The sequence below is a fragment of the Phasianus colchicus genome, chromosome 18, assembly GCF_987193195.1.
Source record: "Phasianus colchicus chromosome 18, bPhaCol1.hap1.1, whole genome shotgun sequence".
NCBI classification, from domain to species: domain Eukaryota; kingdom Metazoa; phylum Chordata; class Aves; order Galliformes; family Phasianidae; genus Phasianus; species Phasianus colchicus.
The window spans coordinates 799,090-815,386 of NC_143453.1; the positions used below are offsets into that span (position 1 = coordinate 799,090).

A 16,297-nucleotide genomic window follows, 5' to 3' on the forward strand; every position below is an offset into this window, starting at 1 on the left:
ATTTAAAATCAGCTGTAGACAATTTGTTCAGATGGAATATTTGTCCCCTTAATATTAAGATCTCTTGTTTAGAGGGAGTGACATATCAGCATAGATACATGTTAATTTTTTGTGGAGTTTGTCTCTCTTTTCAAATTCCTTCACTGCCTGTTCTGAAGCTTGTTTTCACACAGGCATCCTACAAGGCCAAGATAAGCAGCAGAGCTACTGTCAGCCATGTGCTCTAGAGCTTATCTTGTGCTTTTGTGCTCTGTCCTGGAGAAGTTTAATTGAAGAAGGCTGCAGACATGTGAAAGTGGCTGGAAGTAAATGATGTGCAGTGTTTGTGTTGTGATGTAGACTGAAGTTTGCCTTTCCCTGCCTTTATAAAGCCTTCCAGGGCTGCTCTTGTTTTTGAAAAGACTCGAGAGTTTCCAAAATGGAGATTTGTGTATATTAATGAGTTTCATTGCTGAAATGTGCTTATGAATGGAAGGGGATGCCCCATGCATCTTTAGTATTCTTTAGTAAGCAGATGAATGCCAGACTGTAAAGTGGGAATACTCTGGGAATTAGGTAAAGTTAGGTGGAAAGCTCTGGTATGGTACTGACTTACTAACGCTGCTCTCTTCTTTTTTATCCCTACTGCCTTAGGAAGGAGAAAATAATGATAAATTCTTCACTCACCCCAAAAATGCCAAAGCACTTGCTGCCTACCTCTTTGCACACAATCACCTTTTCTACCTAATGGAGCTGAGTGCAGCGCTGCTTCTCCTGTTGCTGTCTCTCTGTGAGGCACCAGCTGTTCCTATGCTCCGTCTTGGCATCTTTGTAAGTACTTTGGGGGCATAATGGAGAATTGTGCTTGTTTTGCAGGGATGGGTAGGAGTAAAAAAAAGTTTAAAAGGAGAGGAAGAACGTAGCAATAGCAAGAGAACCATCTGGCTTGTTCTGCAAAATGTTTGGCAGCAGATATGCCAGCCAACAAAACATCCTGTTTTTGCTGTTTTCATCTGAGGTGCACAGAGCAACTTTGAAAGTGACACTTTTCAAGTTACCAAGTTTGTGCAGATCTTAACTTTTCTAGCTGTGTAGAAGCCTTTTTTTTTTTTATTATTTTTTTTTTTCCTTGAGAAAGCTCAGGAATGTGTGTGTGTTTTGATAGGGTGGCTTAATGGAATATTATAGGGGCAAGTGTAGAGTCTTGCCTCTGGACAAGAGCAACCCCAGGTACCAGTATAGGCTGGGGACAGACCTGCTGGAGAACAGCATAAGGGAAAGGGGCCTGGGGGTCCTGGGGGACAGCAGGATGATTGTGAGTCAGCACTGTGCCCTTCTTGTGGCCAAAAGACCAATGGCACCCTGGGGTGTATTAGAAGGCCTGTGGTTAGCAAGAGAGGTTCTCCTCCCCTTCTACTCTGCCCATGAGACCACATCCGGAGTATTGTGTGCAGTTCTGGGCCCCTCAGTTCAAGAAGGACAGGGAACTGCTTGAGAGAGTCCAGCTCAGAGCCACAGAGATGATAAAGTGAGTGGAGCATCTCCCTGATGAGGAAAGGCTGAGGGTTTCTTTAGCACGGAGGAGACTGAGGGGTGACCTTGTTAATGTTGTAAGTGTGTAAAGGGTGAGTGTTGGGAGGATGGAGCCAGGCTCTTCTCACTGACATCCAGTGATAGGACAAGGGGCAATTGGTGCAAGCTAGAACATAGGAGGCTCCTAGAACACACTGGTTCTCAGCCTGGGACGAGTTGCTAAACCTTCTCACATCCTCTCCTCCTGTGTTGTGAGAACTCCTTTTAACACGTTTGCGTTTAACTTGAAGTTTAATGTCTAACCCTAAAAAAAATACAGTTTTCAAGAAGGAATGGACAAGCCATGGTGTGTAGTATTGGTCCACAGCTGCTTCATAAGGTACCACTGTCAGGCACAGTGCTAGGAACACTGTTGTTCCTGGAGAGGGAATCTACATCTGCTTTTGGAGCTGCAAGTGGCATCCTGAGTGTGTGGCAAGGTGTAAAAGAGTTTGACAGCCTTTGGATCCAAATGTTCCTCAAAATGTGTCAGAGCTGCATAACAGCATTTGAGTTTTGAGTAATGGCTAAAGTGAAAGTTGTAAGAAATTTCTGTCTTTGTGATACATTTTGCATGTCTCAACAGAGGAGGTGTCCTTCCCTGCTGCCAGAAGCTCCCGTGTTTTCCTGAGCTGGATCAGGACACTGTCTGTGGTTATTTGCAACCTATTCCAAGAGAAAACTCTTCTCTGTGTAAATTATCTCTGCAGCTCTATTTTGTGCACTTCAGCTAAAAATTTGCAATCCCAAGCTGCCAAATTCACATGCTTCTTGGAGAAAGAAGGGGCAGAAGCATGGCCTCTGTGCTTGTGTTTGTAATTGGAAGCACTGTTTAAGCTTTGCTGTTTTTTAACAGGTCCATGCAACCCTGGAGCTGTTTGCATTAATGGTGGTAGTCTTTGAGCTCTCAATGAAGATGAGATGGCTGGGCTTCCACACATTCATTAGACACAAGAGGACTATGGTGAAGGTAAGTTCACGGAACTGTGGAATCATAAAGGTTGCAAGGGATCTCTGGAGATCATCTAGTCCAATTCCTTCTAAAGCAGATTCCTTGCAGCAGGTTGCACAGGAAAGCGTCCAGGTAGGCTCTGAATACCTCCAGAAAAGGAGACTCCACAAACTCTTTGAGTAGCTTGTTCCACTGCCCTGTCATCCTCAAAGAAAACTTTTTTCTCATGTTCAAATGGAATCACAGAATTCTTAAGAGTTGGAAGGGACCTATAAAGGCATTTGGTCCAATACTCCAACACCTCTGCAATGAACATGGATATCTACAGCTTGGTCAGGTTGCTCAGAGCCTAGCCCAGCCTGGCCTTGAATGTCTCCAGGGATGGGGCTGCCACCACATCTTCTGGCAGCCTTTGCCAGTGCCTCACCACCATAAAAGACTTTTTCCTTATATCCAATCTAAATCTACCCTTTTTTACTTTGAAACCATTTCTCCTTGTTCTGTCACTTCAGACCCTGCTGAAAAGTCTGTCCCCTTTTTTCCTGTAGCTCTCCCTTAGATACTGAAGGCCTCTCTCAGATCTCCCCAGGGCCTTCTCCCGGCTTGAGGTTCTCACAGCCCCAGCTGTCTCAGCCTGTCCTTGCAGAGAGGTGTTCCAGCCCTTGGAGCATTTTAGTGGCCGTGCTCCAGCAGCTCCATGTCTCTCCTGCACTGAGCACTCCCCATCTGGACGCAGCCCTGCAGGTGAGGTCTCACAGCACACAGCAGAGGGGCAGATCCCCTCCTCGCCCTGCTGCTCACACTGCTCTGTATGCAGCCCAGGATACGGTCGGTTTTTGGGCTGTGAGGGCACGGTGCTGGCTCATGCCCAGCCGCCATCCACCAGGACCCCCAGGGCCTTTTCAGCAGGGCTGTGCTCCATCCTTTCGTCCCCCAGCTTGTATTGGTAGTGGGGGTTGCCTCCACCCAGGTGTGTATCTCGCACTTGGCTTTGTTGAACCTCACAAGGTTCTACTGGGGTCACTTCTCTCTGTCCAGGCCATAATGATGAAACTTACTGTGTTCCAGTTTGTGCCCATTGCCCCTTGTCCTGTTGCAGGACACCACCAAAAAGGGCCTGGCCCCATCCTCTAGACACTCTCCCTTTAGAAATTTATAATTATTCATAAGATCCCCTCTCAGCCTTCTCTTCTTCAGGCTGAACAGCCCCAGGTCTCAGCCTTTCCTCATAAGGGAGATGTCACAGGCCCCTCATCATCTTTGTGGCCCTCCGCTGGCTTCTCTCCAGCAGTTCTCTGTCTGCTTCTAACCTGGAGCCCAGAACTGAATGCAGTTCTCCAGGTGTGGAGCAGAGCAGAGGGGGAGAACCTCCCTCATCCTGCTAACCATGCTCTGTGCAGTGTATCTCAGGATACTATTGCCCTTCTTGGCCACAAGGACACACTGCTGGCTCATGGCCAACCTGTTGGCCTCCAGGACACCCAGGTCCTTGTCTGCAGAGCTCCCTTCCAGCAGGTCAGCCCCTAACCTGTAATTGTTGCATGTGATTATTCCTCCCTAGGCGCAAGAGCCATTTTCCTCTCTCCCCCAGCTCTCAGCCTGTCCAGGTCTTATTGAATGGCAGCACAGCCTTCTGGTGGGTCAGCCACTTCTCTCAGTTTGCATCATCAGCAAAGCTGCCGACAGCCATCTGACTGTCAGTGTTCCTCCGTCAGCATCTTTGGGAACCAAAGAATCACAGTAACTCTTGGCCTTTACTGTAGAAGTGCAGCTTAGAGATGTGTCTCAGCTGCCAAATGATTCTTGTGAGGTTTCCAAGCTCTTGGAGACAGTTCCCACCTTGCAAGTGCCTAAAGAAGTGGGTGATCAGTGAGAGCTTTGTCTTTCCAAGGGAGACTGCAGCTGAGCCTGTCATTAAACCCCTTTTTTGCAGACTTGTGTGCTGTTTGTACAGTTCATAGAAGCCATCGTGGTGTTGGTGCGCCAGACCTCGCACGTCCGCATAACGAGAGCTCTGCGCTGCATCTTCCTGGTGGACTGCCGCTACTGCGGGGCAGTCAGGAGGTGAGTGGTCAGACCCCTGGGTTTTCTGCTTTATGGAGGAGGTGGTGGAGGAAAAGCACACTGGTCCTGCAGGCAGCTCAGGGAAAATAAGTATCTTTTGTGAGCAGTTCAGTTCTCAGCAGTCTTCTGCAATTGAGATTGAAGTGTCCCTGCTGCCTTGCCTATATAGGGAAATTTCATAGGTAGTAACTGGCTCTAGTTGCAGAACACAAGCTGATGTGTGCTGTCCTCATCAGCATAAGCTACTTCATGGAGCACAACATGTGAGTGGGGATGCTTTGCCTCTGGCTCCTACATTTGCCTTTTAAACTGCTCAGTGCATTACAGAGGTACTGTCTTGTGTCTGGAGAAAGAAAGCTGACATTGATACTCATCGCTTGCAGTACCTGAGCTGACTGCAAAGGGGAAGATAAGTAGCCTGGAGTCAGTTTACCTTGCTCTCTATTTTTAATCCTTGGAGGAGGAGTGGGAGGAAGGTCATTCTCAAGTGTACTGTTTTGTTGGGTTTTTGTCCACTAATCACATAGAGGATAAAATATGCAAGTTTTAGTTTCTTGATGTTTTCTCCATTTTCAGAAACCTGCGTCAGATCTTCCAGTCCCTCCCACCATTTATCGACATTCTTCTCCTTCTGCTTTTCTTCATGGTGATCTTTGCCATCCTGGGTGAGTTCTATTTATGGAAGTATGTGTTTTTGATGCTCTGTCAACTTCAGTAAGTTTAGTCTGGACTTCCATGAAGCATACCTGTTACAGTCCTATCTTCAAAATACTTGTTTTTCTAAAAGGTCAGTGAAATGTCACTTGTTAATACATCTCAGTAAATATGGAGAAGACTTCCCAGGTATTTGAGGAACATGGGCCTGGCAAAGAGTAGAGTCAAGACTGAAGTCTCCTGAACTTCAGGAGAGCAAACTTGCAGCTCTTTAAAGAAATTATAGGATGAGATCACCTGAGAAAGTGTCTTCAGGGACGTAGGAATGGAACGGAGACGGCAGTTCTTTATGGACACCTTTCTGAGACCACAAGAGCTCTCCATCTCCCTGCATAAGAAATCAAGCAGGAGAGGTGGGAAACCAGCATGGCTAAGCAAGAACCTGCTGATCAAACTGAAGGAAAAGTACAGGCAGTGGAAGCAGAGATGGGTGGCCTGGGCAGAGTACGGGGTGCCCAGTTGTGGATGCCCCATCCCTGGAGGCATTCAAAGGCAGGCTGGATGGGGTTCTGGGCAGCCTGATCTAGTGGTTGGCATCCCTGCCCACAGCAGGGAGATTGGAACTAGATGATCTTGAAGATTCCCTCCAAACTAAGCCATTCTGTGATTCTTTGCCTCCTGGATATTCAGGGATGGGATCAGGAAAGCCAAGGCACAGAATTGGGTGGATGGTCATATCCAGAGGGTTGTGGTCAATGGTTCTATCCAGATGGAGGCTGGTCATGAGTGGTATCCCCCTTGTCTTGGGACTGATGCTCTTCAACATCTTTATCAATGACACAGATGATGGGATTGAGTGCACCCTCAGCAAGTTTGCTGATGACACCAAGCTGAATGGTGCAGTTGACACAGTCAGAGGAAGGGATACCAACCAGGGCATTCTGGGACAGGTTCTAAAAGTGGGCTCATGGGAATTTAATGACATTCAACAAGTCCAAGTTCTGGCTGTTGCACTTGGGTTGGGGCAGTCATAGAGTCATAGAATGGCTTGGGTTGGAAGGGACCCCAAGGATCATCAAATTCCAACCCCCCTGCCACAGGCAGGCTGCCAACCTCCAGATCTGGTACTAGACCAGGTTGCTCAGGACCCAATCCAACCTGGTCTTGAATGCCTCCAGGGATGGAGTATCCACAACCTCTCTGGGCAGCCTGTTCCAGCACCTCACCACTCTCCCTGTGAAGAACTTTCCCTTCAGATCCAGTCTAAACCTCCCCTCCTTGAGCTTAAAATTCCAGATAAGTGTACCGACTGGTAGAAGAACTCCTTGAGAGCAGCCCTGCTGGAAAGGACTTGGGGGTTCTGGTGGAGGAAAAGCTGGATATGGGCATCAGTGTGCTCTGGCAGCCTGGAAGGCCTACAGTATCCTGGGCTGCATCAACAGAGAGGTGGGCAGGGAAGGGATTGTCCTCTTGTGCTCTGCCCTTGTGATGCCCTGTCTGGAGTACTGCATCCAGGCCTGGGATCCCCAGTACAGGAAGGATGCAGAACCATAGGAGCAGGTCCAGAAGAGGATAATGAAGGTCCCAAAGGGCCAGAGCACCTCTTCTATGACAGAAGTGTGAGGGAGCTTGGCTTTTTCATCCTGGAGAAGAAAAGACTCCAGGGAGACCTGACCGTGGTTTTCCAGCGCTTGAAGGGAGCTCATATAAGACAGGAGGGGCCAACTTGTTACATGGTGTGATAGTAACAGGACAAAGGGGAATGATCTTAAACTAAAGCAGGCAAGGCTGAGGTTAGGTGTTAGGAAGACGTTTGGTACAGAGAGGGTGGTGAGGCACTGGGACAGGCTGCACGGAGGAGCTGTGGATGTCCCATCCCTGGAGGCATTCAAGGCCAGGCTGATGGTTCCTGGGCCATCTGATCTAGTGGATGGCAACCTCCTTCCCACGGCATGGGGTTTGAAAGTCGATGGTCTTTAAGGTTCGTTCCAACCCAAGCCATTCTATGATATTCTGTGCTCTGTGATGCAGGAGAATGGCTTTCTGGTTGTTGGTGTGATTTTGTTCTTTGTGAGCAGAGATCCCTTGCTTTCGCTTGAAATTAAACAGACTCCATGTTTCTTCTCTCTCCTCTCTTCTGCTTCTGTAGGTTTTTACTTGTTTTCTCCAAACCACTCGGATCCCGTGAGTGCCACTGAGTCTTTGAATGGGAGCTGAAGTGCTATCTTGTCTAGTTCAAGAATCAAGTATTGCTGTGTGGCTTATTTCTGTATGGTGAACTTGGGAGGCCAGACGTTAGCTGGTGCAACAGTAAAAAGAAGTGCAGAGGCTATGTGTGACAAGGCAGCTGGCAGTTTTACCCAGGGTTAACACCTGCTGGGAAGGAAGACAGTACTCTGAGGGAGCTTCCTCAGAGTCCCAAAGGAGCTTTCATGTAATTGTTCCTTGTGTCTTAATTCAGTCAAATAAGCCACTTGCTCCTGCCCCCAGCGAAGGGAGGGATCTGGGTGAAAGCTTGACTTTCCCAGACAGTGGCTGCCAAAGTCCAGCAGCCACTTGTTGCTGCTGTGCTGTAAGTCTGTAACTTACTGGGAGTGATTGCTACAAAATGTGTAGATTAGCTTTTAATTGTTTTAAGCCTTTGTATGCCACCTGTCAGGGACCTTTAAAAAGGACCAGTGCTAAAGTACCCTCCTACTGGGAGGCATGGGGGACCTGTAGAAGTGTTGAAGTAGAAGTATTGAAGTGTTGGTTTTATAGTTTGTTTTTGAGTGAAATGTCACTGTGAAATTCTGCTTGCATTTTATCATGAGTGTTTTTTCTTACAGTACTTCAATACCTTGGAGAACAGCCTCGTGAATCTCTTTGTGCTTTTGACCACTTCAAAGTAAGTTTGGAGCTAGAAAAGCATCTTTCCTTTTATCCCAAAAGAAATCCTAGCTGAGTTGAGCCTTTATTTGCAGAAATGCTGTCTGCAAATATAACCACTTCTCTGCACGAGAGAGATTTTCCTGGGTTAGCCTGCATGGGAAGGACTGGTATTTTGTTTAGGGACACTGTGACCCCAAATGCAGAGCTATCTCTAGGCCACTCAGGCCAGTTTATCACTGTGAGGGCAACAAGGGCAAGATTGGGCTCTGGTCCAAGGAGGGAAAGCTTCTGTTTGTACTCTGTACTTCTGTTAGATAGCAGTTTATTGTTGTGAAGTAACTTCTTATTCCTCTGCTTCACTTCCCCTATCTAGTAAACAGGGGATAACAACAGTGAGCAAATATTGACCTGCTGTTAGGGAGAGCTCTGAGGATTACAAAATTAGCAAAAGACAATAAATCTTAAGTTGTCATTCTGTAGTTCTCCTTATAGCAGGGGTATATTGCTGTCACTGCTACATATTACAACCCTTAGCCATGCCACAAATCCACTTTCTTTGTTTTTTCAGGATGTGCAGGAAATTTGCTTTTTCCTTTCTTTGTACTGTGCCTCCATGTTCTTGCTGCTTATTGCTACTGTCATAAGCAGCTGTGATTTGCAAAAAAGCACAGGTCCATGAACACGGGTGCACACACAACCTGTTACCTATGTAGTGGAAGTGTAGCATTCCAGTGCTTCAACTTGTCTTTTGGATACAGTTTCCCAGATGTGATGATGCCGTCTTATGCTCGGAACCCGTGGTCCTGTGTCTTCTTCATAGTGTATCTCTCCATTGAGTTGTACTTCATTATGAACTTGGTGAGTACCCACTTACAGCCTTTGATTCTCTGCCCAGATTTGGAGTTCACTGTCCAACAGTCTTTCCTTTTCCCAAGAGCACTGTATAATAGTCTGAGACCCTTTGGCAGAATAATTCCAAAAATGGCACTTTATCTACAGATAGAAGCCTTCTAATATTTGGCCATAAGGAAATGAAATAAATCACAAAAGCAGAACGATATTGAGTATCTTTCAGCTTTCCTCACATTAGTATCATGCTAGGAGTGACATATTCAGTTGTACAAAATGTATTGTCCTTTTCTGTCTTAATTATTCACATAAAATGGCATTTTATTATTTGGACTTTGCTGAAATCCCTTTTAAATCAGTTTGAAAGGGGTGGAATTGCTAAGGATGGCAGGATTTGAAGAGTGCTGACATATGCAGTATGAGAGTGGCTGCTGTACTTTTTCTGCTTCTTGAACCATCCAGGGCAGGGCCGAAACCAGCTCAGGTGAGGATGCAGGCAGTGAAAAAGAGGTTTTCAAAGTTGTTGAGGAATTCTACTACCCAAGGGAGATGATTTTGATGTCTGGAAGAGGCTTGAATTTCACCATTGCCATACTAGATGGACTTGACATGTATGCCAGAGCTCCTGTGTCAGGGATGAGTTGTGACAGCAGCCCTCAAAACCCACTTTCCAGGAAGATACAAGGGTATTTTAACAAATCTTTTCTATTGCTTTCTGTTGGAATACATGAGATTTAGCCTTAGCTATGGAAAACAATAGTGAACATTTAAGAGAGCAGGCCCTCCTCAAAAAAAAAAGAAAAGAAAAAAAAAGAAGGGTCGACACGTATGTGATGCGCTCCTTGCCCTTATGATCAGTGACACCTCACTAACTCCGTTCTGCTTCAGCCAGTGCAGCACTCTGTAATTGCAGGCAATGCCTCTCTAGACTGAGCATTCCTGCCTGTTTGAGAAGCACTGACTCAAATTGCTGCAAAGAATGATGATCAAACCTTTCTTGTCTTCTCTCTGCAGCTTCTTGCTGTTGTGTTCGACACTTTCAATGACATTGAGAAGAGGAAGTTTAAGTCCTTGCTGCTGCACAAGCGCACAGCCATCCAGCATGCCTACTGCTTGCTCGTCACCAGACAGGTACGGCGTGCTGCGGGGAGCTGAGAGCAGCCTGTGCTCTGGCAGGTGGGGAGGTCAGCCTCTGGAGAAGAGGAATTGGAATGTCAGCCCCAAACGGGGCCATGGAGGTACCTCAGTAAAATGAGAGAAGCTTGTCCTAGAGCGCATGTGGTCATTGAGTTCTTCCTGTGGGTGACCTGGGGACTTGTCTGCTGAGCACCAGAGCTTAGAGGAGGGGATGTTACACGTGTGAAGGCACAGCCCAGCTGCTAGCTACTGCATGAATAAATGGCATGCAGACACAACTAATTCACCTACTAACAATTCTTTAGGGGGACAGAGCGCTTTGGGAGGGAGTTGGTTTCTTGTTTAACTTACAGAGTGGGAGAAGAAGTAAGGCTCAAGAATAACTCTCTTTTCTCCAGTAAATTGATTCACATTTAGGGCACTTTGGTTGTATTGAGGATTTCTGAGGAAGGGCTTTTTGATTCATAATCAATGAATATACAGATGTTATAATTAACAATATAAACAAGAGAGTTTGGCTAAGCAGTTATTATACCAAAAAGAGGATAGATATAGATAGAGCGCTTACCTTTATCCTGGGCTTGCTTTGAAACTCCAAAGGAGGGATCTCCAGAAAAAGAGATCCTTCCCCATTGATAGTCAACTCTTCAATGGCTCTAGGAGAGGTGCAGCCAGGCTCCAGCCCTTCTGGCAGCACAGCTGAATTGCCTCCACTGTGCTCCTAGGGCTGACTCATGGCTCACCTCAGGTGGTCAATCAGAGGTTCAGGCCATGATTCAGCAGTTCCCATACAGGCTTGTAGTCTGAAAAAGGTGTCAGTAGTAGGGACCTGTTAGGACATCTGATTTCCCAAGAAGAGTGGTTGAACGCTGCTTGGCGTGTCTGGTTGGACAGCTCTTAAAGGATGGGGGCAACAGAGAACAGCTCTGTCTGAGCTGGAAGAACCAACTGCCAGGAGAGCTTTGTGTGTTCTGGGATAAAGTCAGCAGGTTAAAATAAATAGCTTCTGGTGCTTTAGGGGTCAGTTATCCTAGCATCCTGCAGTAATACAGAAACCCTGTTTAAAACAAATCCAGAGCAGTAATTGAATATGTATGTGTTTCTGTCTGATGTCCCTACCATGGCATTCCTTTTTGTTCTCCTAGGGGCCACCTGGAATTTCCTTCAGGCATTTTGAAGGGCTGTTGCGGTTTTACAAGCCTCAGATGTGCAGCCGGGAGCGATATCTCACTTTTAAAGCACTGAATCAAGGCAATACTCCTTTACTCAGGTAGGGTGGTCTTACTGTAGCACCCAGAGCTTTGTGCCTTAATGTGCCATGAGGAAGTGTTGAAAATGGCATAAGGAGGAAGGCTGAATTCTTAGATGTAGATACTAATGAGAGCCTGAGGATTTCAGCATCCTAGCTTTCCAACATCCAAAAGCTGTTACAGGTCTGACACTGAGCACCTAAATAAGCACTTGTGTTGTAGTTTCTTTGGTTGTGTGTCCCTTTTCACTTTTTCTTACATTGAAAAGAACATTTTCAAAAGCGCTAGAAAAGGGTTATACAAGTAGTTAAGGCAGTCTGAGATTTCTTCATGGAGAATAGTGCAATCTCTGTCCCTTGGAGTTTGCAGTCTAAGCCTGAGGTCTTTCCTCAGTGGTAGAGTTCCAGAGTTAGCTGTCAGTTTCCTCTGTGGGCTTTAGGTCTTACAGGAGGAGGTAGCATTGCGAGCCATTCTGAGTACTGTCAGCCAGTAACCTCTGGCCAGATCAGGAAGAGGTCGTTGATTTATCAGCTGTGGCTGCAGTTCTAATAAGGAGTTTGCAGTTTCCAGAGACTCTCTACTGACAATGCCTGACAAGGATGATTAAGGATTTAATCAACTCCAAGGCTCTGATCAGATGTTTCTTTCTATTTTGCAGTCTAAAGGACTTTTACAATTTCTACGAAGTCGTTGGCTTGAAATGGAAGGTAAGTATGTATTGGGTGGAGAATAGGGGAATTGTATGGGGAAAGGAGGCCAGTGATTAAAGAGAAGGTGGGTGAGAAACAAAGGCAGTTGAAAAGCAGATGGTAGGGATAAGGTGGGTCTCCATCACTGCGTGTTTTCTGGGTGGATGTAGCACTGATTTATTTTGATCATGGCTCTTGTGGTTCCAGGCAAAACGAAATCGTGAGCACTGGTTTGATGACCTTCCACGGACAGCATTCCTTATTTTTAAAGGTAACAAGCTGTGTTTAAGTGACAGCATGTGTTGAAGTAATAAGAAAAGTATTTCTATACAAAGAAAGGGGCCTCTGAAAGAGCTTCCTTGCTTTATGTAGAATAAGGTAACTGTTGGCAGTAATGAACTAAACCCTGTGTGAGGTCATGGAGGGCTGTTTTCTTTTATCAGCATAGAGGTTTTTCAGGCCAGGGGATTTATGGTTGCTGAGTCTAGCAGAATTTACAGTTTGTTTCTTCATACTCCATGTAGCAACTCAGAGCTGTGACTGTGGAGCGGGACTTCTGTTTTCACAGAAGCTGCTAGGCTTCCCAGTCCCACTGCGTGAATGCAGTGCTCATACAGATCAAGCGCAGCTGCTCAGGACAGGGAAGGAGATCTGAAATACCTGGCCGTGTAATCTGCCTTGTCCCATGTTTCCTGATTGCATGTAGCCATTCAGAAACAAGTTCTTATTTGTAACTTTGTTTTCGTGTTGTATGCTGGAGGGAAACAGACAACAGCATCTTGATTCAAATGTACAGCTGCCATAAACGTCCTACCTATCTTGGCATTTACTTTTTCTTGACAGCATGTGTTGTTCCAAAGATGGGCTATTCTTCATCAGTTTTTACCTCTGTCCACATCACAGAACTGGTATATAGGGGCGGGGAGAAGCATCTGCGGGTTTAGGATACTGAGTTAATTGCCACTACAATTCCTGAAGAAATTTCAGCTTGGTCCCAAAAAGTTTCTAATCTACTAACCCTCTTAATTTTTGTGCTGAGGGTTGGTATGAGAAATATCTCAAAGAAGATAGAGGAAGCTGTGTGTAAGGTGTAAAAGACTGCTTAAACATTTATTTTGTCATACTTTCCTTCCTGTAGGCATCAACATCCTTGTGAATTCCCGTCTGTTCCAATACACCATGTGTGAGTAGCAGCAGCAAGCTGTTCCTCTGCGACGCTCCCTTGATTGCACGGGTCAGGGGTGCTGTCTGTGCATCCCTCCGAGGATGCAGCATGTGGGGCCTGGTCTGTGGGCTGAGCTGTGATTCCTGTATGAATTCTGGAGTTAGGATGGAGAGGGAGGGAATGTGTGCTTGTACCGACCATACTGCAGCTCGAATTTGCAGCTCTCACAGTGTTGAGTCTTCTGGAGAGGCTCAGGTTTCGCCGTTTCATGATATACTTGTGATCTTACCTCGTAGGAATTGGCTTATTGCATTTAGATACGTTGGTGGTTAGCTTTCAAAAGCCTTGAGGTTTTTATCTTACAACTGAAGGGTGCTGGATGAGGAACTGCCTCACCAGTTGGCCTGTTTCCTTTCAGAAGGTTTGTGCATCATTGCTGCTGGAGAGATTGCTTGGCAACTGGACTGCCAGGGAGAATGATTCTCTGCTCCTCTCGAGGAGGAGTGCTGACTCGTAGTGCTGCTTCTTGTGGCCTAAACAGTCTCCTGCTCAGTAATTTGTTGGCTGTTTTTGAGCATCAGAGGGAAGAGATTTTTGTAAATTAAGATGCTAAACAAAAGAGAGGGTAGGGGTGTGTGGAGATCTGAGTGAGAAGGTAAAATCCTGCACCTTCGGATCCCGGGTTTGAATGGTGGGAAGCACTGATAGAGCCAAGATGACTGGGGCCTGGCACTGCTCGGAGCACTTCCTCTGCCCTGTGCTGCTGGGGACATGGTGGTTCTCAAGATCTGGTTGCAGAACTAGGATGAAGCTGAAATGTTCTGCCATGCTATTACCTGTGTATAAAATAATCTTGGGAAAAAAATGACTGAGTGTGATTCAGATCATTGGCTTGGTTTGGTTTCTTTCCTTCTGGAGACAAAAGTCTGAGTTTTGTGACTCCTCCAAGCTACAAATTCAGTTAGTTGAATTGGAAATACTGACCCTCCCACAGGGCCTATATTGTAATCTTTTTGTTAGCCTAGGAAGTAGTTATCCTGTGATCCAGGAGAGTTTTTGTAATTTGTTTTTTACTTTGTTTTTCAGATACTGTGGTGGCTGTGAATGGAATTTGGATTCTTGTTGAAACCTTCATGCTGCAAGGTAGGAAACTTTGCAGCTTGTTTCTTGGCTATGATGCTGGGTGTTCGAATAAAGGGAGGGCTAGAAAAAGTTTTTCTTGTGTCTTGCAGGAGGGAATTTCTTCTCCAGAAATGTCCCATGGAGCTACATAGTGTTCCTCACAAGTAAGCTGATGCCACCCAGTGTGACTGTGTCATTTCATAATGAGTTGAGAATGGAGTGAGGGAATAGACAGAGATTCCCAGAGAACACACTCACAGGATGCTACTAGGACAGAGGGGAAAGTAGATGATTCCTCTCTGAGATCTCTCTCTGCAGGCCAAGCCTAGGCTACCCATAGCATCCATGTGCTGGATATTTTCTCATGGGATAAAAGGAAATGCACAGGCAAGACTGAATTCTGGCACAACATTCTGGCCTTATGTATGGGAGCTTGTGCCTCAGCATTTATAGCATGTGAGCCAAGCTAACTGCTTTGTAGGCCACTCATGTTGTTTTGGAGGGAAACTGTTGTCCTTTTCATCTCACTAAGAGCAAAGATGGCTGTTGGGTGTCTGTGAAACCAGTGTTCAGCATTCCTCTGCTCAAAAGACTGCTCACCTGTGCGAAGTACAAGCCTTTGTATAAGCCCTCCATATAATGCTGCTTATTTCTGTTCATGGCTCTCAAATTGTTTTACAGTCTATGGTGTGGAGCTGCTCCTGAAAACCACTGGACTGGGGCCTGTCGAGTACCTGTCCTCAGGCTGGAATCTGTGAGTGCACAGTGATGTTTTGGGAGGTGATAAAAATTGTTGCATTAGAAAGACTGACTTCTACCGGGAAGCAGGCGCAGGCTTCTGCTCATAGCCTTGTACATCCTGCTGGGGTGAAGCAGCACTGAGAGCCTCCTCTCTCTGAAATACTAGGGACCTATCATTGCTCTTACTTTTTTTCTTTTTTCTTTTTTTTTGTTTCCAGCTTTGACTTCTCAGTCACCCTGTTTGCATTCCTGGGGCTTATGGCACTGGCATTCAACATGGAGCCGTTCTACTTCATTGTTGTCTTGCGACCTCTTCAGCTGCTGAGGTGAGACAGGGAGCACAAAGAACAGGTGGGGAAGAAAACGGCAGTGTATGTTTTCCATCATTTCAGCTGGGGTCTGAGCTCCTACCCAGGAGAGGGCAAGGATTGCTCTGTGGGTACGTGACCATGGCAAACACAAATCACGTAGAGTAATGAGATTAGCCAGCGTTATCAAAATGAATGATAACAAAAACTTGGGATGGTATATGAAATCCCGTGCTTTGGAGCTTAAGCTGATCTCTAATAGAGATCAAGGGATTTACCGGGGGCAGATTATCCTATGTCTGCCTTCGTGGGGTTCTTACACCTCCTCTGAATTGTCTGATGCTGTTCAGAGAAAAGCTCCTCTGCCATGGTGAGACAGTCTGAGCCAATTTAATAATTTCCATTGAATTACCTGAAATTACAGTTTTCAAAGGATACTGCTTTCTCGGGTGAAGTACAGCCCTGCTCTGGCTGCATCTCACCATAAGCGAGGCTGAGGCTTGTAACCTCTGCTGCTCACTAAGATGGGCCTGGTTAACCCTCTTGTTTTAAGGTCAGTTCACCATTGCAGGCCACTCAGAGTCAAGAGTCATAGGTGGAAGGCATTTGAGAAGCAAAGTACTGCTTTGTTAAAGGCAAGTTAATGCAGTTTAGCTCTTCAATGAGGATTTAAAGAACACTTTGATGCTCAAGTGGGGGGATGAAATGCTGTCCCCTGCCAAAGCCTGTGTTTGGCAGCTTAGCTTCTCCATAAAGGCTGATGGCGCTGCCAAATTTGAAATTAGCAGGCACATTGTGGCTTCCTTTTGTCAGTTTTCACACAGTCACAGAGTAAACTCAGGAAAGTTTCTGTCTGGGAAAAGGAATATTGATTCCTGACTCTGTACACAGGACTAGTTGAGACTTTTTTTCCTGAATAATAACAGTAATTTAAAAATCTTTGA

The 16,297-nt window shown here is 46.0% G+C and overlaps 1 protein-coding gene across 4 annotated transcripts in view; it reads left to right on the plus strand.

Moving 5' to 3' along the window:
• The window catches only part of TPCN1 (two pore segment channel 1), a 52,451-nt gene that overhangs the window by 25,771 nt on the left and 10,383 nt on the right, over nucleotides 1-16,297 (plus strand). For all 4 annotated transcript variants that reach the window (XM_031592075.2, XM_090120790.1, XM_090120789.1 and 1 more), the window contains exons 3-18: nucleotides 634-810; nucleotides 2,408-2,521; nucleotides 4,437-4,567; nucleotides 5,144-5,232; nucleotides 7,371-7,405; nucleotides 8,050-8,108; nucleotides 8,851-8,950; nucleotides 9,956-10,072; nucleotides 11,224-11,348; nucleotides 11,987-12,035; nucleotides 12,225-12,288; nucleotides 13,156-13,200; nucleotides 14,269-14,325; nucleotides 14,415-14,468; nucleotides 14,986-15,058; nucleotides 15,264-15,371. In XM_031592075.2, the coding sequence (XP_031447935.1) occupies nucleotides 634-810; nucleotides 2,408-2,521; nucleotides 4,437-4,567; nucleotides 5,144-5,232; nucleotides 7,371-7,405; nucleotides 8,050-8,108; nucleotides 8,851-8,950; nucleotides 9,956-10,072; nucleotides 11,224-11,348; nucleotides 11,987-12,035; nucleotides 12,225-12,288; nucleotides 13,156-13,200; nucleotides 14,269-14,325; nucleotides 14,415-14,468; nucleotides 14,986-15,058; nucleotides 15,264-15,371 (1,397 nt within the window). The remainder of the gene's footprint in view (nucleotides 1-633; nucleotides 811-2,407; nucleotides 2,522-4,436; nucleotides 4,568-5,143; nucleotides 5,233-7,370; nucleotides 7,406-8,049; nucleotides 8,109-8,850; nucleotides 8,951-9,955; nucleotides 10,073-11,223; nucleotides 11,349-11,986; nucleotides 12,036-12,224; nucleotides 12,289-13,155; nucleotides 13,201-14,268; nucleotides 14,326-14,414; nucleotides 14,469-14,985; nucleotides 15,059-15,263; nucleotides 15,372-16,297) is intronic.